The sequence below is a fragment of the Drosophila nasuta genome, chromosome 2R, assembly GCF_023558535.2.
Source record: "Drosophila nasuta strain 15112-1781.00 chromosome 2R, ASM2355853v1, whole genome shotgun sequence".
Lineage (NCBI taxonomy): Eukaryota > Metazoa > Arthropoda > Insecta > Diptera > Drosophilidae > Drosophila > Drosophila nasuta.
Window position 1 is genome coordinate 17,253,462 of NC_083456.1, and position 23,268 is coordinate 17,276,729.

General features: G+C 41.6%; 2 protein-coding genes across 2 annotated transcripts in view; both read left to right on the forward strand.

Moving 5' to 3' along the window:
* The first annotated feature begins 7,636 nt into the window (after positions 1-7,636).
* Positions 7,637-12,002, forward strand: LOC132787251 (uncharacterized). The gene is made up of 6 exons (XM_060794183.1): positions 7,637-8,644; positions 9,301-9,350; positions 9,413-9,536; positions 9,791-9,897; positions 10,733-10,948; positions 11,877-12,002. The coding sequence occupies exons 1-5, from the start codon at positions 8,095-8,097 to the stop codon at positions 10,937-10,939; spliced, it is 1,038 nt and encodes a 345-aa protein (XP_060650166.1). The 5' UTR covers positions 7,637-8,094; the 3' UTR covers positions 10,940-10,948; positions 11,877-12,002.
* The window catches only part of LOC132787250 (dynein axonemal heavy chain 10-like), a 28,576-nt gene continuing 17,193 nt past the window's right edge, over positions 11,886-23,268 (forward strand). Inside the window, exons 1-19 of the mRNA XM_060794182.1 lie at positions 11,886-12,022; positions 12,080-12,708; positions 12,762-12,952; positions 13,006-13,600; positions 13,666-13,972; positions 14,042-14,422; positions 14,896-15,796; positions 15,855-16,016; positions 16,071-16,262; positions 16,363-16,654; positions 16,728-16,886; positions 17,813-17,965; positions 18,395-18,613; positions 18,673-18,807; positions 20,188-20,609; positions 20,667-20,862; positions 21,863-22,096; positions 22,524-22,629; positions 23,042-23,162. Coding sequence (XP_060650165.1) covers positions 11,890-12,022; positions 12,080-12,708; positions 12,762-12,952; positions 13,006-13,600; positions 13,666-13,972; positions 14,042-14,422; positions 14,896-15,796; positions 15,855-16,016; positions 16,071-16,262; positions 16,363-16,654; positions 16,728-16,886; positions 17,813-17,965; positions 18,395-18,613; positions 18,673-18,807; positions 20,188-20,609; positions 20,667-20,862; positions 21,863-22,096; positions 22,524-22,629; positions 23,042-23,162 — 5,528 coding nt within the window. The 5' untranslated portion in view covers positions 11,886-11,889. The remainder of the gene's footprint in view (positions 12,023-12,079; positions 12,709-12,761; positions 12,953-13,005; positions 13,601-13,665; positions 13,973-14,041; positions 14,423-14,895; positions 15,797-15,854; positions 16,017-16,070; positions 16,263-16,362; positions 16,655-16,727; positions 16,887-17,812; positions 17,966-18,394; positions 18,614-18,672; positions 18,808-20,187; positions 20,610-20,666; positions 20,863-21,862; positions 22,097-22,523; positions 22,630-23,041; positions 23,163-23,268) is intronic.

Genomic DNA, 23,268 nt, shown 5'->3' on the forward strand with positions numbered 1-23,268 from the left:
ACCCCTCTTACACGCCCGTTTGATACGCTTCAACAACTACAAGTGCGTTCGGTTCACTCTGTTTTTACCCCTCTCCACCTTGGTGAAACTGCCACCCACTTATTGTTTAACATGCCTCACACACAGTCGCAACGTCTGTGGCAGCTTTGAGCAATGATTTTGGAAATTTTGTGTTGAATTCTATTTGGGGTCGCTTAACTTCATTTGTCTTGCGGTTTTCTTGTTTGAAATTGAAATTCAACTTTAGTTTAGCCTTCGAGGCATCATCACGATGTGTGCCCAAATATAATGAAATGCTCCAAAATGCTTGTACATATTTAATAACTACTTTAAGTAAATTGAAACAAACAACATCAAATATTCAGAGAGTCAATTGGCACTTGACACAGTTATTTTGTGGTCAGCTTAAGTACTGGAATTAATATTCATGTCTTTACTTTATAATTATTTTCAGCTATAATTGCAACTGCAAATCTCTTTTCAATCAAACTTTTCTGTTATTAAAAATTTAAGCCGAGTTTGAAGTAGTAAAATACGTATTTAAATTGTTGACTACTTGCAAGTTGCTACGCTTTAAGTCCTTTGATTGTAGTTTTATGTATCAGAATTTGTATAGACAAGACTATTTATACTAGCGGAGAAAATAAAAGAATTATTGAAGAGCAACATTTTAAGAAGCGAACACTGGAAATAATTTTCAGAAAAAAAGAAAAATCGTTAAGGAGCAAAGCTGACTGAAGGAAGGGACAGAGAAGAGAGTAGCAACCAATCGCATGCAACACAGTTTGAGGAACATTCGAATCCGTTGTTGCCTTTTGCGCCTCACTTATATTTGCTGCTCCTGCTGCTGCTTCGTCTTGCAATGCGGAATGTGGCAAGTTTTATGTTTCCACACATACATACATATAGTCATACATTTTTGGTTGGCTTTGCCTGCCTCACGTGCCCTGCCGCTCCTTTGTGTGCTCAACGTGACGGAAATTAGCGAGGTATGTGACTGTGACTCAGTGTTCGACTGTGAGTGTGTGTGTGTGTGTGTGACTTGGCGCCATATTTATTTTTCCACAGTGCTGCAGTTATGATTGTACACATACAATGAAAGAGAGGAAGGAGAGTAAGAGAGAGAGAGAGAGAGAGAGTACTCACATATATTGGCACATGCCTACATTCATTGCGCATCTTTTGAGTTTGAAAATTGTTGGAATGTACATACTTATTTCATGCTTTGTATAAACTGACTTGTTACCCGGTCTGTCTCTCTGGCCCATTCCCATGTTCATACCCGACACTCTGTGATTGATGTTTGCACGCAAGCAAAGCCATCCAAGGGGTAATGAGGGGGGCGGACCAGTAAAGCCCAGCTATTGCTCTCCGCTGCTGCCGCCAACCGCAAACAAACATTTTACATTTGAGTACGCGCCACTTTTGGATCGGCGCTTCGTTTTATTCAACTGCCAAAACACGAAATTGCGCATATTTGCTTTACCCACACACACACACACACACAGCTTCACATACATTCACACAGACACACACACACACACTTACGTGCGCTTCAATCTTTTATCATAATTTGAGCATAGCACGCCTCATAAATTTGTTTGCTAAAAACATTTTCACTTCATTTATTAGAAACAAAAGGCGAAAGGCTCTTCTCCTCCTCCATCTCAACAAGAAAAAAACTCAAGCGCAACTTTCTTCAACTCGTAAATGCATTACACTTTAAATTGTTTGCGCTGGGATGCCTCAGAGAATTACACAACGAATTTTGTTGATAATTTTTAAACAACTGAAGCCGACGGGCATCTTTATCATTTGCAAAAAAGAGTTTTATGCGTTAATTGCTTGAAAATTGAAACATAAAATTAAATGAAAACATCGTTGGACGCAAGTGTCTTGTGCATATTACTCATACGCCGCATATACGTATGACCGACAAGCGCCGCATTCAGGTAATTAATAAAAAAGTTGTCCTTGCCCCGTTGTTCATTGCTGTTGTCGTTGCCAAAAACCGCAGCAACAACGGTCGGATATTTGTATATGCGAATATGCGACTGTGTTGAGCCACCGACAATCAAGCTGAATTCTTCAACGGCTTTTTGGAGCCTTTCATCTGCTGCTGCTGTTGCTTGTTGTATGTGCGTATGGAAATTATAAAGTTACCCTCGGGCATAGCCAGCGGCAACGGCAACAGCAACTGCAATGCCAGAGGCTTCGCCGTGTGATAAGTGACAAATAAATGCGCTCTCAATGTGTTCGGTGTCCGACTGTCTGTTGTCGTTGTCTGTTTATTCCTCGATCCTGGCCACGACTGACAGCTGCAGCAGCAACTGGGCAATGCAGCCAAGTGCCAGTCAATGCGGCTCTCGCTTTGCCCTGTTAAATATTGCAAAATATTTCACTCTTCCCAACGTTGCAAATTATGAAAAATTCGCCTGAAAGTCATGTGAGTGTGTCTGTGTGTGTGGGCGTTGACGGACATTTGCGGAGTGGGCGTGGCCGTCGTCATCGTCGTCGCACTTGCCTTTGTATAATTTCGAGTGTTTTTATACCGCGAAATTGCTTGCATATTTTAATGAAACTACCACATGACGGCTGCCATCAGCCAGAACATGGCCCTGGCCCATGGGGTGCGATCTCGAGTTGCTGCAGCCGATGGCAACGTTGACTGACAGCCTGTCAGACAAATACTATAGCGCATAATTAACCCCACATTTCCTGAATGGGCCTAAGACAGACCAGCTTTGCGTTTTCATTTAATTTTTACAGACACTTAAAATATCTATGGGTTAAATTAAATTTTCATAATTTAAAGATTTATTTGTAATATTAACAGTCTTGAAACAAGCAAGAGACAAAATCTCACACAACATCAATTAATTCGTAACTAATATTATTAATAGACAACACACAAAATGATTTACATGCAAAGAAATACTTTTCAAAACGTTGAAGCATAGATATTTGAATGATGTTTTAACACCCATTAAATAAATCTAATAAAATATGTCAAAACTTGAATATGATGAATTATATGGAAAGCATTTTGACTTATTGTTAAGTCAATTTGAGGTAAGTACAATATTTCATTTAACCGGATAATCTCATTAACTTCAATGCCTTTGAATAGTCCTAAGGAAAATTGTAAATTATAATTATCTTCGTTACTTTTGAGTGCATTTCGCCTAAGATTAGATTTCATCATCTCAATTATCTGTATGTGTTGACACCCTTTGAGTAATATTCACAAATATTAATCAAGCCATCTGCACAAGAGAAATATTATGATTTCATCATAACCTGCATTCAGCTGAGTTAACAACCTTTACAAACAATTTTGGATGCTTTGTTGCACCCCTCAAAACACTAAGTGAATCAATGTAGGGATTCATCGCATTCATCAGGAATACTGAAAAGGAAAAACAGAGCAGTAACAGCAACAGCAACAGTAACAGTATCAACAAGAACAACAGCGTCATGCGACTTTATTTATGAGCCAATGATATTGCCAGCGATTTGCTTTAACGGCAACGTGACAACTCGACGCAAGCACATCGCATAGAAAGAGAAAGAGAGATCGAGAGAGATTGGGAGCCAAATGAAAACACGTGACGCGTTGGCAATTGGTAAGCAACAAAGCTTCAGCTTTGAATTATGGCAAACACTGTGGCATACACAAGCAGAATCATGCCCCCAATCCTACCTTGGTTCTATTGGTTTGGATGGTTTGGTTGGATGGTCCAACCATCCACTGGCCACGTTTGCATTTCAATTTGAGTTTTCTCCCTTTTGCGCTGTGCGTTTCTGCTCCTCTGTGTTTTTTTTTTGTGCCACGATAAAATCATAAATCAACGCTGAATCAGGTAAATAAAAATAATGCTCAGAGTGCGTATGCAAATTGAACTGAAACTGAGCGACGGAGAATCTTTTTGGCTGAGATTTGCTGGTGCAAAAATATGATAAAACTTGAGGCAGTCAGAAGAAAGTTTTTGACTCCTGCGAAAAGTTGACGATGAAGCCGTCGTTTTTTTTCTGGCTTTTTGCATAATATTGTTGCAGCGAACTTTGACTTTTAAGTAAAATTGCCACAAAGTGTTTATGTGTGTGTGGGTGAGGGGTGTGTTTATTGGTGTGCATGTAAAACGAATGAAAATAGTCGAGCAATCATTGCGCCGTTAATTAGAAAAAGTTCTAAACGGCATTGCTAATGTGGAAAAAGGCACAGAACTTGTTACTAGCTTTGTGGACAAGCAGCGAGGTCAGTAGCTCTCGAAACACTATGCAACAAAATGTGATCAGAATCGATTCTCAGTAATCAATTACATTTTCAGATATCTTCATTATATTCCTTAGCACAGAAAAATCGAAGTCATCAATGCGAGCATGTCAATTGCCAATTCAAATTTTGTGGATAAATCCTGGTATTTGCAGTTATCGGACGGATTTTAATTTGGGAAAGACAAACATTGTGCTGGATAGTGCAATAGGGTGTGTGTGTGGTGCCGATGCCTGTACGTTTTAGGGCGCTTTATTAGTTCAAAAATGCTGCATTGGGCAATCGGTTTGATCAAAGGGTTCACTAGCCATCCCATCACAGAGTTCAGAGCTGTGTTCGGTTTTTTGGTAACGTTTTCGTTATCGGCATCGCATGGTTTCGCATGATTCCCGCCTTACTTCTATCGGGCGTCTGCTCATTACCCAACCGCAAAACGCACAATCTCTGACAGATGCCGTAGCCGTAGTGGTATTACCATATACCCATGTGAGCTGCTTCCCTTAAAGCAATGGAATTGCATTGCAATCGTTGTGGTTTCCGTCCACATTCCCATTCCCATTCCTATTTCCATTTGCCCAGTTGCAATTGAGCATTGCAGGCGTCGCCTCAAAGTAGACTATGCTTATTAATGGACACACACACAAACAGCTGCAGCTGCAGACAGATAAGACGGGAAAATCTGAGCACACTAATGGACACATTTTGCCCCGTCCAACTCTCCATCCATATGAGCTCTCGCTCTCAATTCAAGGGCAGCCCGGCAACGTCGCAGGATGTATGCAAGGATTTATTAAAGCTGCACCCGGCAACCGGACTGGATCAAAATTCATTTACTCGTCCTGAATGTGTGCTGTGTGCAGCATTTCGAGATGTCGACTAAAATTTTATGGCATCGAAAACAAAGACACTGTGCCGGTTTTGCAATTCGATGCTTGGCAAGGTTGTGAAAGTTTCTGCATTGCGGAAACGGATATGCAAGCACTCTACAGCACAGCATAGAAGAAGAAGAGGATAAAGAGGTAGAGAGCACCTGCAGTCCGCCTAGCAGCCCGATAAGCAGCTTGTGCTGCGCCACATGTGTGAAAGGCCGTTCATTCATTGGTGTCTGCAATCATTTGCTAATTAAACCGAAAACGATTCCCCAACCAAAATTCAACTTCCACCTCACAGTCTTGCTCTGCACATTTTTCGGGCATTTTTGGGAGGTCTCCATTTTGACGTTGTTTTAGCATCTGACATAAGAATTTGAAAGTAGTTCTTAAATACTAAAACTTTATCGATGACTAATAATATTAAAGACAGCTTTGAATTTTATGAGAGCACCTCAGGCTTAGGCATATTGAAATCTAATATCGATTAAATTAATAATATTATTCGAATATTTAATCTTAAGTCAAGATATAGATATTTAGCGTCTGTTTATGATGTTAATGGCATATGATATGTGTGTTATACAGTCTCTTTGCAGTTGCAATTAAGAATTACGTATACGTAATGCCTCCAGCAAAGAACTGACACACACACACGCATTCATACGTACAATATTTACGGGTACGGTGTGTCGGTGTAATGATTGGCAACGCTGAAGCAAAAGTTATTAAGCGCAAAAGCAAACAGAGCAGAAGGAACCTCCAAGTAACAGAGTCCCGAAGCAGCGAAATGTGTTTATCAAACTCATGTGCTGCAGATGCTAGACGCAAGCGGAAGGAGACTCAGAGACACTTATAAAAGAGGCAAATAGACACACATAGATACACAAAAACAGACACAGACTGTTGAGACTGACGGACAGACAGAGAAGTCAATAAATTCTCATTTCGCGTGCTGCGTGAAGCGCTTCACCTGCAAAACAAATTGTACGTTTTGGGTGCAAAGGCAACCAAAGAAGCAGAGCAATAATAAATACAAATAAAAACATGACGCATAAAAATTACAGCCACAACGTAAACCTAGCATCGGCATTGCCATTGCCATCTAACCGTCTACCGTCGGTTCGTTCCGTTTGAACAATCTATATTGAGTATACGCACAGTTTGAGCCATGCATTTTAATGATGCTCACATTGCCTTTGGCACTTCAGGCAACAGCATCGAGCAGCAAACCGGCGATGACAAAACATTCATTCATTTCAATTAGTATTAAACTCTGCGGTTCTATCTGTGTTGCCGTTCCGTTCTGTACTGTGCTGTTCAGTTCCGCTGACGGCTGGAATAGATCAAGGCAAAGCTCATCTCCTAAAGGTAATGTCAACAACAAGTTACACTTTGTGAGTTATTGGCAGGCAACCGTTACCTAAGCAACTCAATTTCACTGGCAATTCTCTTATTGGCAGCTCATGTGTCTTTCTTGAATTAATCAAAGTAAATTCGAATCCAATTTAAAATTGCAACTACTTTAAATTAGTTTGCCAACTCAATCGCTAACTCTATATGAAATAGAAAATACTTGCATACTCTCCTATACTATGCAGCATTTCTTGGCTTATCTAAGCGCGGTCGGCCAACTTTGATTGAATGCAAACAGACCGCGATTGCACTCTCTGCAGTCGATGCTTTGGAATTAGAGCTGAGTGCGGGTCACGTTCCCCATGACTTGACAGCGAATCTCTGCACTTTGACGTGGCTCATCATAAGATTGAGTTGCAACACGGCTACATCTCTATTCGCAATTCGCACAGCTGGCGTTTTGCGATATGCGAGTTACTGCTATTTAATTATGAAACACTTCAGATTCCACACTCAAAGAAAACTTCTTCATAATGCTTTGAGGGTAACTTTTTTTTTCTCGAATAGTAAAACGCAGTAAATGCACTTGGCTATTGCTTTGTAAATATTTCTATTTCTGCATTTAAATGTTTATTAAGCCAATGACGACTTACCAGCTCGATGCATTCACTTGACCCCTTGCTAGAAGAATCTGATGGCAGGCAGTGCGATAAGGGGTGAAGGTTGCAACGCGCCTGGCAACCAGGCATGGCACGTTGCTAATGTGCATGGCCATTAAGTCAATGCTGCGTGTTTTGTTTACGCAACGCGAGCGCCCCCCAAGGAAGCAAACACTCTCGCCTGCCTGACTCTCGCATACTGTTCTCTTACTACTGTTGCATGTTTGCAAGTGCAGCTGACAGGTGGCAAAAGAGCAAAAGCGACTGGCAGAATTATATTAAACAGAGTTGGTTGCTTAGCCAACAGCAAAAGCAACAGCAAAGGCAACAGTCAAGGCAACGCCGCAATATCAACAACAACGATAACAACGAAAAGCATCGACGGCAACAACAACAGTTCTAGAGTAAACATCAGTTGGGGAACTTTAAACGTGAAATCAAAGCAACTTCAGCGGGTAATATTATGAAAGGAAATGAAATATTTTTCATATAACGTTGCTACAAATTGAGCAACGCTTTCAACATTTCAAAGCGTTTATATTTGGCTTGCAACGTTTGGCATCCACCGCGTCTGCAGACGTTGTCCCAGGTTACACAAAAGGATTTGCAGACGCCAAGTGCCCGGGAGTCAACAGACCCGCACAACTCTCACACACACAAACCCCACATCACACACTCACACACTCACACACAACAAACAAGAGCGGAAGCAAACGATGAACACAAGCACAAGGGCAACTGAAATTGATTGAAAGAACAACAAGAACAGATACAGAAAGCCATCACAACAGGTGTAAGCAGCTATCCAGTTGGGTATCCAACGTTTGATCCACAGACGTCTCGCCCAAGTTGCAACCAAATAAATATACACACAGTCGGGGAAGCAAAGTCAAAGAGTTGGCGCCCTCTGAGAGGCGCCAAACAGGTAACTTAAATGTCAGGTTTAACAGAAAGTGGATCGGCAAAGTCGACCAATGCCTCACAACCAAGTGATTACTCCGGAGGCTCCAGCAGCCAGGATGAGCCACGCATTATCTGGCTCAAGACCATAATTACCAATCAGCTGGGCGTCTTCGATCCCAAACATGTGAACGCATTAATTGCCAAGAATCAGCAGGCAGTCGATGACTTCCTCAACAAACGCTATGAACGACAAGCTCATCTCGATCGCGTCATCATGTATGTGTGGCGCACATTCTACGACATGCTCGTCGAGGAGGAGATCACAGTGCTGGAGGAAGTGCCGCGTCAATCGTTGCCAGACAAAAAGGACAAGAAGAAGAAGGGCGCCAAGGGTGGAGCCAAGGGAAAGGGACGTAAGAAAGGCGGCCAGGATGCGGAACCCACAGCTGACTCGGAGCAAGCGGACATTGAAGGTGGTGATGGCCCTACAGGAGAGACTGATCTGGAAACAGAATTCGAGGGTGAAGGCGAGGAGGAGGCCACCGTAGTGAGCAGCGGCAAAAGCTCGGCACGCTCGAGACGTAAGTAATTCTTTCCCCAAAAAGGAAATGCAACTAATCTATCTGACAGTCAAATACATTAATTTCTGGTGCAGCCAGCTCTGATATGGAAAACGGTAAATATGACTCATTTCTTTGCTGCGATTTCCTTTTGTTCTCTAACGCCGTTTTTAATTTGGAAAGTTTTGTCGCTCTGCACTTTTTCCCCGCTGCGTCTACACTCGAATGCACCGCATAAATTTGTTGGCCGTCCAAGTTAATATCAAACGGAAATCTTAGTCCTTCCTTTTGATTCGCGCTACCCACATCACATCATAAATATTTAAGAGCCTCATTTCGGTTCGCCTGCCTAATATTCATTTATTTTGCAACTTTTAATTTGAATTCACGCCACAGGACAGCGAGCCTGCCTTCTCTCGCTGTCGAGTCGTGAATGCAACTCATTTGATTTGCTTTATTCGGGCACAAAGATAACAGCAAAGTTTCATTCCGTTCATTGCATTTAAATGGAGCCATAGAGCTCCCAAGACAATGGCAATGCAAATGCCACAAAAAAACTGCAACTGCCTTTCGCACGTCAATCACAAGTTCACAGTAGTCGCATTCCGTTAACACATTCACCGAATTAAGTAACAGACACGCCCATTCTTCTCACTAACTCTCTATTACTACTCTAGGTCGCAAGACCAAAAAGAAGAGCTACGCACCTGTGTACATTGAGGTGAAGGTAAGTTGAAGAATCTTTAGTAAATCAGCAATTCGATTTAATTAAAAGAGTTTTTCCTTTAGAAAATTGTTCCTGCCTATGTCAAGACTCCACTTCTCCACTGCCACTTTGGCGAAATGTCATCCAGCAATCTAGATCCCAAGATTAAATATGTGTATATTCTGCGCAAAAATGCAAGAGAAATTCGTAAGTAAATACATAGGGTGTAGTTCTGATAAGTAAGCAGATTATTATCAAGAGATTGTTTTCATAACAAAAACTATTAACAGCAACTACACTTGACTGAAACAATATTTATGTATTAAGGCTCTTTAATATCTGGCTCGTTTATTACCGAATCGTGACCGGTCATAAACATTAAACTAATGCCAACATATTGTCAATTGTGATAGCGCACTGAAGTGTGCAATTTCTCATTAATTTCGTTAATTTTTTTACAGCCTGGTTTCAAGATGTTTCGCAATGCTTCGCCGAAATGCCATTACTATTTCTGTTGGGCTCACTGCGGGGCTCATTGATCGATTCGCTGCGACACACTTTGAACGTGGTAAGCTTCACTCATTCGACAACATAGCATAGTAAAAGCGGCTCATCTATAGCAGAGTAGAGCACTTAATGCCACAACACAATCCGCAAATGGAATCACTCAAATTTGCGCCCTTTCGCTCATTTCACACCCCATAAAACGTTATTCAATCAATCAACGGCTTCAAGGCGCCATTGTTTCAAAAACGAGGCTTCAGTTTCTATTCATGTTGCCCCGTCTGTTCATTGGTTGTCCAATCGAGTTGCCCTTGCCATGCACCGTCCGTCTCTCATGCCTGTGTCCATTCTTAACCGCAAAACAAAATGTGACGAATTGTAATTAATTCCTAAAACAAGGCAGTCATCTATCAAAATGGACGCTCTGCCAAAAGATTTTTGCGCTTCAGCGCACAACAGGCGGTCGAATGGATGGAGAGAGAGAGAAGTAAAGAAAGAGAGAAACTGTGTTGGTTGCATGCCCTCTCGAAACGCCTCAAGCAGCAGGCGGACATCGTGAACGCAAATTGCTTCATCATAGCCTCAAAATGTGCTGCGGTTTCCATTAGGCTGGCTCCCCTCCATAAGACTTGGCAGCTTGCAAATTTTGCGGTCTGTGGGTGAAACATGCTTTGGCCCCCAAACTGCCATATTTGCTTTTTGCATGAAAATAAATTGGAAATTTGTCTGGAAATCGGTTTTTGGCAAATCAACGCGCCAAATCAATTAGAATGCCTTCACAGAAACACATTGCGGATCGCTTTAAACACAGTTTCTATCTCTCTCACACACACACACACACACACATGTGATATCTCGTTATTATTTTTGTTGATTTTCTATTGGTATTTCTATTGCAGGTTTACAAAAGCGCCTTTCAATTTCAATTTCGCGAACCGGACACCACGGATACTCAGCAAATGGACAATAATAATGCGCAGCGGGAGGATGGTGGCGGCGGCGGAGCTGGTGATGCTGGCGAGGATATTTCGAGCGAGGCTAAGGAATCGGGCCCCGGGTCTATTGGAGCTATCCAAACCATCGGAATTTCGTTTGAAAGCGCTTAAACAACAAAAGTATTTAACTTTTAACAAAGGCAACGCAGCGTTTGCTTCGCTTTGTCGATGGGACGGAGGAAGGGGGCTGGTTAGGGCGTGTGGGAGTCGGTCTGTTTCACACATTGGGCATTGAGGAACTGAGAATGGGTATGGAGTAGTGAGCAAATCGGGAGTAAGAGTTTTGGGGGGTGTTGTACCCGCGCTTTATTGGTTTTATGCTGACTGAAGTGTTCGCTGAATGTGCTCCGACTGTGAGCGCTGGCTTTTTATTTTCCCATGTTTTCTTTTTTCTTTCATTTTTTCCTCTCCCTTTTTTTTGTGCACATTTTTCGTTTGCCCTTTGTTTTGCGTTTATCACTGGTTGCCATCGACGCGGCTACAGTTTCTCTGTTGTTGTTTTTCTGCTGCTTTTTTTGAGGATCCTGCATAACCCTTTTCGCACATAAATTACAGCGCATCCGATAAGAATTTTTATTTTTAATCGGATTTCATGCTGCCATCAACGGCGCCAGCGTCGCCCTCTTCATCGTTGTCTTGTGGCCCTTTGCTGTTGGCTTGAAAGCCAACATTTATGGCACATCCTGCCAGATCCTCACTCAGCCATGCAATGGAGCTTTCACAGCGCTGGCCCAAGGATACCGCTTGACCAGTTCCACTCTCAGTTCCCGTAACCGTATACGCTGTTGTCGCTTTTGACTTTGTTTATTTTTTTTTTTTTCGTTTCGTAGGCATGTACATTAAAAAATGCCTTCGTCAGAGTCCCGAAGTCCTTTTGTCCATCTCTTTGTTGTCCTTTATTGGTATTTGTTGCTCATTTCGCTTATCAGCTGCTTTTCATTACGCTTTGTGTTAATTTTACATGTCGAGCGCCTTTAATTGTGTTCATTTGTTTATTTATTTGTTGTTTCCTTTTTTTTTTTTGTCATCCGCCTCTCAACAACGAAAGAAAGCAAAAGGCAATGGAGGCACAAGCCAAGAAGATGCAGGCAGCCAAACAGGCAGCATCCCAAGAAGCTCCAGCCGATGCAGACGAAGAGGAAGAAGCTGCTCAGCCTGTTGTCATAGATATCGCATCGTCATCCGAGGAGGAGGGTAAGCTATTTAACATTTTTCGATGGCAATCATGGTGACACTTTAACTGATTTACAGTCGAGCAAAAGCCCGAAAAGCTGACCATCGCCGAGCGCTGGGAGAAGCTACTCAACGAGACCAAGGCCAAAGTGGCTGCTGAGCATGCCGCCGAGGAGGCAACTCAACCACGAATTATGCCCATTCAACGTCGTCTGCTTAACGAAATGGACGAGTTTGATAGCGAAATAGTTTGGACCATCAATCACATTGTCTGGGCCTTCAATCTGCCCACTTCATATGTGCTGCCCGATCAGGTGGAGACTGAATTCGAAGAGGCCATTATTCGAGTGCCACTTGATCCCAAGAGAATTGATTTGATTCCCACATACACTCAAGTACAGCTGGAAGACGTAGTCGATGGTTGGATTAAGTATTTGTTGAAAACAATGAAAACATTAAAGGACAGCAAGTTGGATGAATTCACCCCAATGGCTGAGTATCGCTATTGGCATAAAATGGAAATTGATCTTTATGGTACTCTCGAGCAACTTAAAACCGAGTTTGTGATGACGGTACTAAGTCGCTTGACAAGCATGGAATCAAAAGTGCTGACGGAGTGGAACCGCGTGTTAAATCTAACAGAAGAACGTTTCAAGTTGGCAAAAGAAAACTCTGATTATTTGGGCACTATTAAAGACTATTTGGAGGTAAGTTGAAGTTACCCAAAACTACACTTAATCTATAACACATTTTATTATAGAAAATACGCAACTATGACAGCTTTAAGATGTCAGTACTGCAAATTCCCAATGTGATGGTAGGATTGCGTCACATCTGGACCATGTCCAGCTACTATTGTCGAGACCCCGAAATGCAGGTGCTACTCTGTGAGATCTCGAATGTTTTTGTACAGAAGGTCAAGAAAATTATCAACTTTGACAACATTTTTCGGTTCGTAGAGAAATAGATAATAATTTATAAATACTGATTGTGATGTATCTTAGATACTCTGCCACTTACACCTACGAAACAGCCAACAACTGTGCTAACTTATTGCGCTGCTGGAAACAGGCTTATAAGATAAGTCGCCAGCATATTGAAGAATCTGGCGCTGGATCACGTTGGGAATTCGATAGCGTTAAGCTCTTCAACGAAGTGAATCATATATATCGTGTGGCTGTAGATATCGCCTATGTGGGTCGAGTCTTTATACAATATGAGAACCTCTTTGGACGCAACCTAAAAGCACTGATTACCGATCCAGCCATTGTCGATAATCTAATGCGAAAGATTTATCGCTTGCTAGACGATCTCATACGCACCGTGGACTATGATATGTTTGAGCCAAGCAATTGGGAGAATTGGGAGTACTCGCTGGAACAGTTCAACAAACGCCTCGAGGTACTGGAAATGGAAGCCAAAACAGTTATCGATCAGAGCATCAACTCACTGCTCTCGGCGGATAAAGGCATCAAATTGCTAACGAATGCGAATACAATTGATACCAGAAAATCTTTGCAAGAGTTTGTTTCCACTAAACACGAGAATTTACTGCGATTCTTCATTAGCGAAATTAACAATGTGGAAGCTGTGTTCACAGTGAGTTCGTACTTAATTTAACTACTATAATTAAAATTAATTCGGGTTGTGGAATTTATTTACAGAGTCATAAAAAAACGCCACCAATGCCAAAATTGCAGCCAGCCAAAATAAGCGCAGTTTGCTGGGTGCGTTCGTTGGGTAGAAAACTAAAGAATTCGGTGATGGCATTCAAGAGTCTCGAGAATGATCCGGCAATGGCGAATAGCTTTCTGAAGCGTAGCGCATTTAAACAATACTTTGAGTTGATGACAGTTTTGTTTCAGTTTGAAAAAATGCTCTTTGAGAAATACATGCAGAACGCCACGTTCATGGTAAACCACACAAATCGCTCAAACATACTAAACATACAGATTTGCAACGATGAAACGAGTAAGATTACTTTCTCCTTATTTTTCGTTGATTAGTAGCAAACTAATAAAACTGCAATTTCTCAACTAGTGACCTACATATCAGATGCCAGCCAAACACATAGAACCAAGAGCCATGGCGCTTCAATTGTAGCGAATACTTCTCAGTTTGGAACCAGCGGTATATTAAGCATGACCGATATGTCATCGGACTTTAATTTGAGTCCACAAGCGAGTTTTGCCGAAGAGGAGGATAATACTTCCCAACAAGCCGTTGAAGGCAGTCATATGGGATTTCTGTGTAAAATTAACAGATTCACTGTATTGACGGCAATGATAATGTGGATGGTTGGCAAGACGCGACATGCGAATCAGCAACTGAATAAGGCTGTGGCATTTTTGCATGCCATTAAGGAAAAGAAAGCTAAGGATATAACTTTAAAAGATCGTGAATGTACACAAATTTGTGAATGTGAGTATGTCTTAAAAATTGCAAACAAATCTTACTTCGTTCGAGGAATTCACTCTTCAACGACTCTTTCATTTTCTGATACGAATACTGTTTTTGAGATTATGGGTTGTATTAATATTTAAGTAAAATCCAACTCACGGTCAGTACTGACGTGTGTTTTAATTTGTTTATGCCTCTAATTTCACAAGTCTCTCTTTTAACATTTTTTACTTGACTGTGTTTCACAATTTTGAGCAATTGAATTGTGCTGCCAACCTATTTTAAAAAAATATTCTAACATCTATGAATTTCTTTGTTTTACAACACTAAATTTATCGATAAAGATTTCGATATTTTTTAAAATTTCGCAGCCTCTTTCTTTCCTTAGCTGCGTTAAATGTAAATTAATAATGTCGGAAATAGTTATTTTTCATGATCTTGCCAGTATTTTAAATTTATTTTCAATTGGTTATTTTCATATTTTTCTTTTCAAGTGCTTGTTCGTGCCACATCGCAAAAAAAGCTACCAATATGGAAGGAAATTGTTGGCGAGAAAGTGCTCATCGAATACGACTCGAATTTCGTGGTCAATTTAAGCCGTGAAGTTTTCGATTGTATGTTCGAGGGTCAACTGTTTGAGCACTTGGGCTTCACTTTACCCTCAGTGCTGCGCACAGCGATCATGAAAAAGGAGCTGCTATTCAAAGACTATGAAAAGCTGTCGGAAGTCATTAGTCGATACAATGGAATCATTGGGAATTTATCCATGTCTGAAGTGGTATTCTTACGAGAACACATCTACGAGACGGAGCTTTTTATACAAATGGGCGTGGCACGATACACATGGATATCATTTAATATTGGCAAATTTTGCGATCAAATCAATTCGCAATTGCGCAAATTGACTTCGATTGTGTCGCAGATTAATTTCATACGCCTCGATTTACGCGATCGCATTGATCAAATCAGACGCTTTAATTTATTCAATCTGGACGAAGAGACTAATAAGAAAAAAGAGGAAGCGCTTGCTGCAGAAGCTCCTGAGGAACAAACTAAACCCGTCAGTGATTCCATAAAATCCTCAACTGGACATACATTTACATCTGTCACTGGAGAGAAGGTAACCATTGTGCAGGCAGCCGACGAGCATGATGAGAAGAAGAAAAAGGAGGAATTCGCCTGTGGCACAGGTGTCTATGAATGCCAAGGATATTTCGAACTATTGGAAGCTTCAAGGAATCGTAAAGCAGCTCGCATGAAGCAACTCTATGACTCCTTGGGTCCAGTGCTTATCAAACTAGAGAGTCTGGTGTTGGGCACATTTACTGGCAGATCTGAAAAGATGCGTAACTACTACGAGTTCTGGGAAGAGGAGACATTCAAGTGTATAATTGAGTGGGTATCACTAGTGAGAGACAATTTAAATAGTTATTTACAAGTACTTTTTATGCAGCATGACTTATGAGAATCTAAAGTGCTACATTAATCGTCTGTTATCAAATGAGCCAATGTTTGAGGTTAACGCTGTTCTACTAATGTCTGAAATTGTGCTGGAACCATCCACCAATGAGCTACAGAGCGTCATTATTACTGCAGCCAAGGATTTTGTGAAAAGGTAAGCCCTAAAAATATAAAGACATTTTGATGCTACTTTTTCATATTTTGTCAGACTTAAATTATTTACCCGATGGATGAGCGGCACTTGCCTTAACTGTCCACTAATCGATGCAGGTGCACAATGGAAATATAATTACACTTTCTACGAGGACGTGGTTAATATTAAAGATGTAGTCAATCTCATCATTAACATACACGACTTGGCTTTAAAAATCGTGTTGGAAGCCAAGAGCTTTATTGTCCAGTGAGTGAAAATACACACGCATGATACATACATATGTATTTTATATATATTCAAATCAGTTGACATACGTTCTGATATTGCTGCGTCCGTTTGTAATTAGATTCCGCAAGTACTTCAATCTGTGGGCCTACGAGAAGGATGTGATATGCCAGAAGTTTGTCGAGCGCCAAGTGACGCTGGTCGAAATCGATGAGAAATTTACATTTTACTCGAGTATTGTGACCACCCTGGAACAAATGCGTCAGTACCACACTGTCCGATGTGTGCGCATTAATTTGCGACCATTGCTCCAGAGCATCATACAACATGCCAAGGATTGGTGCACCATACTGGGTGAGGAGCTGTTGCGGTATGTCAACGACAACATGAGGTCGATGCGTAGTGAGATTAAAGTGAGTTTGCCACAGACTTAACGCTGTTCAATCGCACTATTTACTCTCTCTCTCTCTCTCTCTCTTGCAATAGACGTTGAGCTTAAATCTAAATAAGACTACACGTGAATTAGAGGACTTTAAGTTGGTCATGCAAACGATTGCCACAATTCAATCGACAACACTGACAAATGAGCAGAAGATTCATGAAATGCAGGAGACATTCACAGTGCTGAGCGAACATCAAATTATGGTAAGCAATTGCAAGTCTCTATTTTTCCTCAATCCACTTCTATTCTGTGGGTAAATTATGCAGATCCTCTTAGACCACGTTCAGATCTTTTCTAAACTTTACTCCGAAACGAATGAATCCCTTATTCCAGTTGGTGGAATTTGTGTTAACCAACAGCATATTCACTGGTTTAATGAAATTCACAACTGCGAGTTGCTCAAGTTCGAGTTTGGCGAGTTGCGAGTTCTCCAATTCGGTTGTTTGTGTATTCAAATGAGCAGTTTTAGATAAAAAAAAAAAGATATAAAAAGAATCCTTAAAGCCGTCGCGGTCTGCAGCTCCGCACTGTTTACATATGCATATTTGGTGGCCAGTGAGCGTCATTTGAAAATGGCTTTCCGCATTTCGAGCGAGCAGAGGGACACACACACGAAATGGTTACATAAATTCACCGACAGCCGAGGACGCTTCTCTGTTTTTTGGCCACCCGGTGAGCTGGATGTGTGTGTATGTGTTGCTGGCTTTGTGCTCAGCATTTTTTGGATACGTTCATTTATTGATGGGATTTCGTTTGTGGCTGCGGCGTTTAGCCTCCTCTAGCCAGGCAGCCAGCCCAGTCTGGCCAGACAAACGGAATTAACTTGCATTTTATATAAATTAATGAATGAATGCACACATTCGTACACACAACGCAATATAGCTGCAAAGGCAACATGAAAATTTATGCAACGACGACCAATTGTGGCGGCGGCCCTGAAAGCGGTGCTACACTTTTTGGTTCTTCTTTTCATTTTGCGCAGGAAGACTGGCACTCGACTGCTCGTTAGTGGAATTCGGCACTATTCATGATTATTATTTGCACTCAGCAATAATTGAAGGACATTGCTTAATTTTTATGTCAATGCGTTTTATTTTCATTTCTTTCTTCTTTGTTTTCTTTTTCGCAGTTCTCATACGAGGATATGCTGATGGCCCATCACCTAGAGAAGCGTTGGAAGAGACTGTTTCTATCGGCTCTGTATCGATCGGAGAAACTGCAGCCAATTAAGCAAAAATTTGCCGAGATGACTTCCGGCGAAATAGAAGTGTTCTGGGATGATGTAAGTTGTTGAGCCGATGCTGATGTTGATGCCAATGCCAATGCCGATAACGATTAAGTAGGAGAATGCAACGCGTTGGATAGTACTAACCATTACCATGTTCCGTTCTAGCTGTTGTGCGCTGCATTTCCGCAATTTTGCGTTTTCTGCAATTCTGTTTTGTTTCCCTCTATTATTATTTCCTTTCAATGGCATTTTAATTGGATTTTTCCGCGCGCTCAACCATTATTGTCAATTGTTAGCGGCAACGGCAACGGCGTCGTCAGCGTAAAATCAATTAACTTGAAGTGTTTATTATTTGAATTAAAGCATGAAGAGGGCGTGGCAAACAGTGCTCTCGTCCCTACACAAAGCGCAACAATCAAATGCTGCCACTTTACGAGTACACTGCACTAACTTTATTTTCTCTCGTCTGCATTCTTCGCACAGCTTGAGGATTTCATCAAGGACTATGATGAGAATGGACCGGGCTCTGTTGGTCCGGAACTTGAGCGTGGTGTTCGCCTAATGGATCCGTATGGTCATAAAATTGAGGAGCGAGAACTAAGACGCCAAGAGCTGGCCAACGCTGAGCGACTCTTTGATATGCCAATGGTTGATTACCATGAGTTTGGACGTATTCAAACCGAATACGAAGGATTGCAGCAAGTAACCCATTAATCTGCACAGTTATGCGAAACATATAGCTCAACTAATTTTCTTTGCAGATCTATAAACTGTACAGATCTCAAAAGAATGGTCGCGAAATCTGGGCCAAGACTTTATGGGTCGATTTGGATCCCAATTTCCTAACTGAGGGCGTGGAGAGCTATCTTAAAGAATTCCGTAAACTGCCCAAGGCGGTAAGTCGCGCCCCTCGAAAAGGGCGGTTGTGATACAAAACTTTGTCTAATTGGCAAAGTTTTCGGCCTGTTTGAATTTTCATAAAATTACGCAGGCGTAAAAACAATAACACGGCCAAATACTTTTAGAACTCAGTACTCGCAGCGTTGATGTAAAGTCGACTTTTATACCCTGTTTGCCATACATTTTGCTGTGGGGTGGGCACTGCAAAATTTAAGATTACATTTTAAAATGTATTTGGAGCAGTAGTCAAGGGTTTTGTGCTGAACTATTTCAGTACTTCTTTGCAGTCAAATTTTGGAAACTTTCTCTGTCGCTTTAGTTTTTCCCCCACTTTGGCTGGCAGAAGAAAAGTGAAATTTTAGCCTAGCAGCGATGAAATTTTGCACCTAAACTGATTATGACAAATTGATTTATTTACTTCACTAACAAGTTTTTGAGGAATTTCTCTCTGTCCAAGCAAAAGTTTGTCGCGCCAAAAACTTTTGTCCATACAAATGAAGCGAGTTGCTTGCCTGCGACACTGATTCGGACTGCAAGAGGGGAATGTACAGTGTACACCACACGCACACACAATTTGCTTTAGGGCAATTCGTAGCTATATCTATGGATGATGATTGCATGCATAGATTAGCATGCAAACTATTTCATTAGTTTATCATTAATATAAATAGCGTAGTGTGCTGGCAAATTTGAATATAATCAGACAACATGCACACATTTTAATGCAGTTTTTATCATGCATAATTTTGGATGGCACGCAGAATCCCGGCTCTACTATAGGATAGTCCTAGTCGGAAGCTGTTGCATAATCAGTGTCCCAAAATGCAAATCAATTTGTTCAATATTGAAAATAATTAAAATGCCAACGGGTGTCGATCGACGACAGCGTGTTCAGCATCGCCCTAACTATGAATTCTGCTGACAACTTTCTGTGTGTGTGTGTGTGCATGTGTATGTATAGGATTCTGTTGTCTCTGCTGGTATTTAATTTATGCCAGCCTGCCAGCCTGCTATGCATTTTCCATGTGTAAACAGAGACAGAGGGCAGCGCGTGCCAATGTAAACAGACTGCGCTTTTTGGCCAGCACAACATACCAACCAACCAACCGACCAACGAACGCAACAGCAACATCAACAAGAGTTGGCCCTCTATTGCGCTAACCATAGCCGCAGGATAGCGCTTTCGTCATAATTCAATGCGGTGGCAACCACAACTCGCAGCACGCAGCAACCGCACTATTGTTTCAACTGATTTGACGTCGCTAACTAACCGTTTACCCGCTCCACTTAACTATGGCCCCGCCCCTATCTCTCTCTCTGTTCGCTACTCATACTGTGTTTAGAATGTGTACTACAATTTAACTGCTGTTTAACAGGTGCGCACTTTACCTACTGGCGTTCAGCTGGAGATTCACATGAAACAATTCAAGGCCACTGTGCCACTGATGGTCAGCCTGAAAAATGAGGCACTGCGCGAACGGCATTGGCTGCAGCTGATGGAGAAGACGGGACAGTATTTTGATATGTCGCCAGCGAGATTTACGCTAGAGAATATGTTTGCCATGCAGCTGCATAAGTATCAGGACATTGCCGAACAGATACTGACCAATGCCATCAAGGAGTTGCAGATTGAGCGCGGCGTGCGAGCCGTCGAGGAAACCTGGGGCAACATGAACTTCAAGGTGATCAAGCATTACAAGGGCATGGAGGATCGTGGCTGGATCTTGGGGCCAGTCGATGAAATCACACAAGTGCTAGAAGACAATGCCATGAATCTGCAGTCGATGGGTGCTAGTCAGTAAGTTTATATGAAGACATGTTTCTAATTTGTGACTTACACATTATTCGAGTGCAGATTTATTGGCCCCTTTCTGGGTACGGTTAACAAATGGGAACGAGCCCTGGCGAATATCTCGGAAATCATTGACGAGTGGCTCGTTGTGCAACGCAAGTGGCTCTACTTAGAGGGCATCTTCATTGGTGGCGATATACGCACCCAGCTGCCGGAGGAGGCGCGTAAATTCGATGACATTGACAAGGCGTATCGTCGGGTAAGTGAAAGTGGTGTAATATTTATTTGTCCTGGTATTTTGTTTGCTGATTCAAATCAACCAAGCACAAGGCAGGCACGCAGACCAGGCCACTGTCATGGCCAAAATATCTACTCAATTTATTTGAGTTGATTTAATGTGCGCCGACAATATGGCGACGCCTTACTTAACGGTAAACATAATACGCATGCAAACGACCACTTTGCGTATACGTAATTGTGTTGCCTGCTCACAAATACGAACACAGCAAAGCACAACACATTTCTCGGCCACCATACATCATATATTACACATACGCACTGTCAGCCGGCACTGAGTATTTACCCAAAGCCAAACGCTTTCACCTTCTGAGCGTGTGTGTGATGTTTATACACACACATCTATACTATATCCGAATGTATTTGCTTGCGTGTGTGTGCTTCTGTGTGGATTTGTGTTTGTTGTTAGACGCTTAACTTCACTTAACCTTGCTCGCCACTTGCTTGGTTTGCTTTACGTTTCATTTGCAACATTTGCCGCCATATTTGATGCCATTTATGAAATGATTTATTATTTTGATTTGCTCTCGACATTCGTATTATGTGCTGTATACCCTTCCGATAGCTTCATATGCTCTTTTGGCTTTCATGTGCAGAGAAAAATGTATAATCTGGATTGCGATAAGCCATTTGATAAGTTATTTCATTTTAAATCATTTAGTTTCATAAAGCTCTTGAAAAACAGCAAGCTGATGAGAATATTCCTTTATATCTTTTGTAATTAATTGAAACTTTGTTTTCTTTCACTATTTTAGTTTATCATGTCTTTATTTCATAGTTTATGGCAGATAAGGGTATTCGAATAAGTCGGCAATAAGTCAATATATTGTTAGCTGCCTTTTGTATTATGTTTGATGGTATTTTCTGTATTTATTATTTTTATTGTTGTTGTTGCTGCTGTACTCATTGCTTTTCATAATAATTTACTGTTGTAACTGCCTCTTGTTCGCTTCCCATTGCAGATCATGGTCGATTGTGCCAAAAATCCGTTAGTGGTGCCATTTTGTGCAGTGCCGGGACGTTTAGTGGATATACAAGGTCTGGGAGTTGGCTTGGAAAATTGTCAGAAGTCGTTAAACGAATATTTGGACTCGAAACGTCGCATTTTCCCGCGTTTCTATTTCATATCCACCGATGAGTTGCTCTCAATTTTGGGCAGCAGTGAGCCATCTGCAGTGCAGAACCACATCATTAAGGTGGGTTGAATTCTGAGGGCGTCAAAGTCTCTGACGGAGAAAGTGTGAGTGAGTGGGTGATGGGTGTATGGGTGTGACAACAACAGATTTGCTAAACTGCCAGCAACATTATTTTTATGTATGACTGGGCGTGTGTGTGAGTGTGTGTTCGTCTATGTGTGTATGTGTTGAGCATAAGAGCAAGAGAGTCTTGTCGTAAAAGTTAATGTCACTGTTTATGCGTTCTGGCCAATGTCCAGGGCGGAAATTACACCATTTTTGCAACACATGCACCAAATACACACACACAACCGAAGTGTGGCAGAGGAGAAGAGAATGAGAATTGTCGGTGGTAAATTTTTTATGAATTTATTTGGCTTATAAATAAAAATGCTTCTTTTTTTTGTTGGTGCGCATTGATTTCACAATTTTCATTCCACATCCGCAGATGTACGACAATGTCAAGTCTCTGCGCCTGGTCAAGGAAGGCAGCCTCACAGTTGTTACCGCCATGATATCCAGCGAGGGCGAGGTTATGGAGTTTCGTAATATCAGTAAGTATACGCGGTGTACACGCCAATTCCCCCCTTCACCACCCACAACACTCCAAGCTTGCTTTCATACCCAACAATCCCTACGCACTGATTGCCAATTTTAAAATTGAACTTTTTTATGGTTCTCGCTACTCTGAGCGCGCTCACTGAGGCTAGGCTGACTGGGGCTAGAGCTGCGTGGCTGGCCAATTTCTTTTAATTAATTTGAAGCCAGTCGGCGTTGCCGCCGTTATCCCCTGCTGGAGATGATTGCGCATTCAGTTGATGTTGTTATTTTTGTTCTTGTTGTTGTTGTTGTTGTTGTAATTTTGGTACTTTCCGAGTTTTATTGTTTTTTGTATACACTTATTGATATTGGCGACTGGGGTTTATTTATGTGGTTATTGTCTTTTGTTACCCATCGCATGGACAGTACGAGCACAGGGTCGCGTCGAGCATTGGATGAACGATGTGCTGGATGAAATGCGCATCTCGAATCGCTACATAACCAAGACCTGCATCTACGACTTTGGCACCGATCTGGTAATTTCAAGGTAAGTGAATACCATAAAAATCATATATATATATACCTATATACAGCAGTATATGAAGTATGTATGCCACATGGCAATTCAGCAAGACTCTCGGACTGAGATTTCG

Bases quoted from the DNA above. Each gene is read 5' to 3' on its own strand.
- LOC132787251 (XM_060794183.1), top strand. From the start codon at position 8,095: ATGTCAGGTTTAACAGAAAGTGGATCGGCAAAGTCGACCAATGCCTCA. The intron at 8,645-9,300 runs GTAAGTAATTCT...TTACTACTCTAG, and splicing joins AAGCTCGGCACGCTCGAGAC to GTCGCAAGACCAAAAAGAAG. The intron at 9,351-9,412 runs GTAAGTTGAAGA...TTTTTCCTTTAG, and splicing joins CTGTGTACATTGAGGTGAAG to AAAATTGTTCCTGCCTATGT.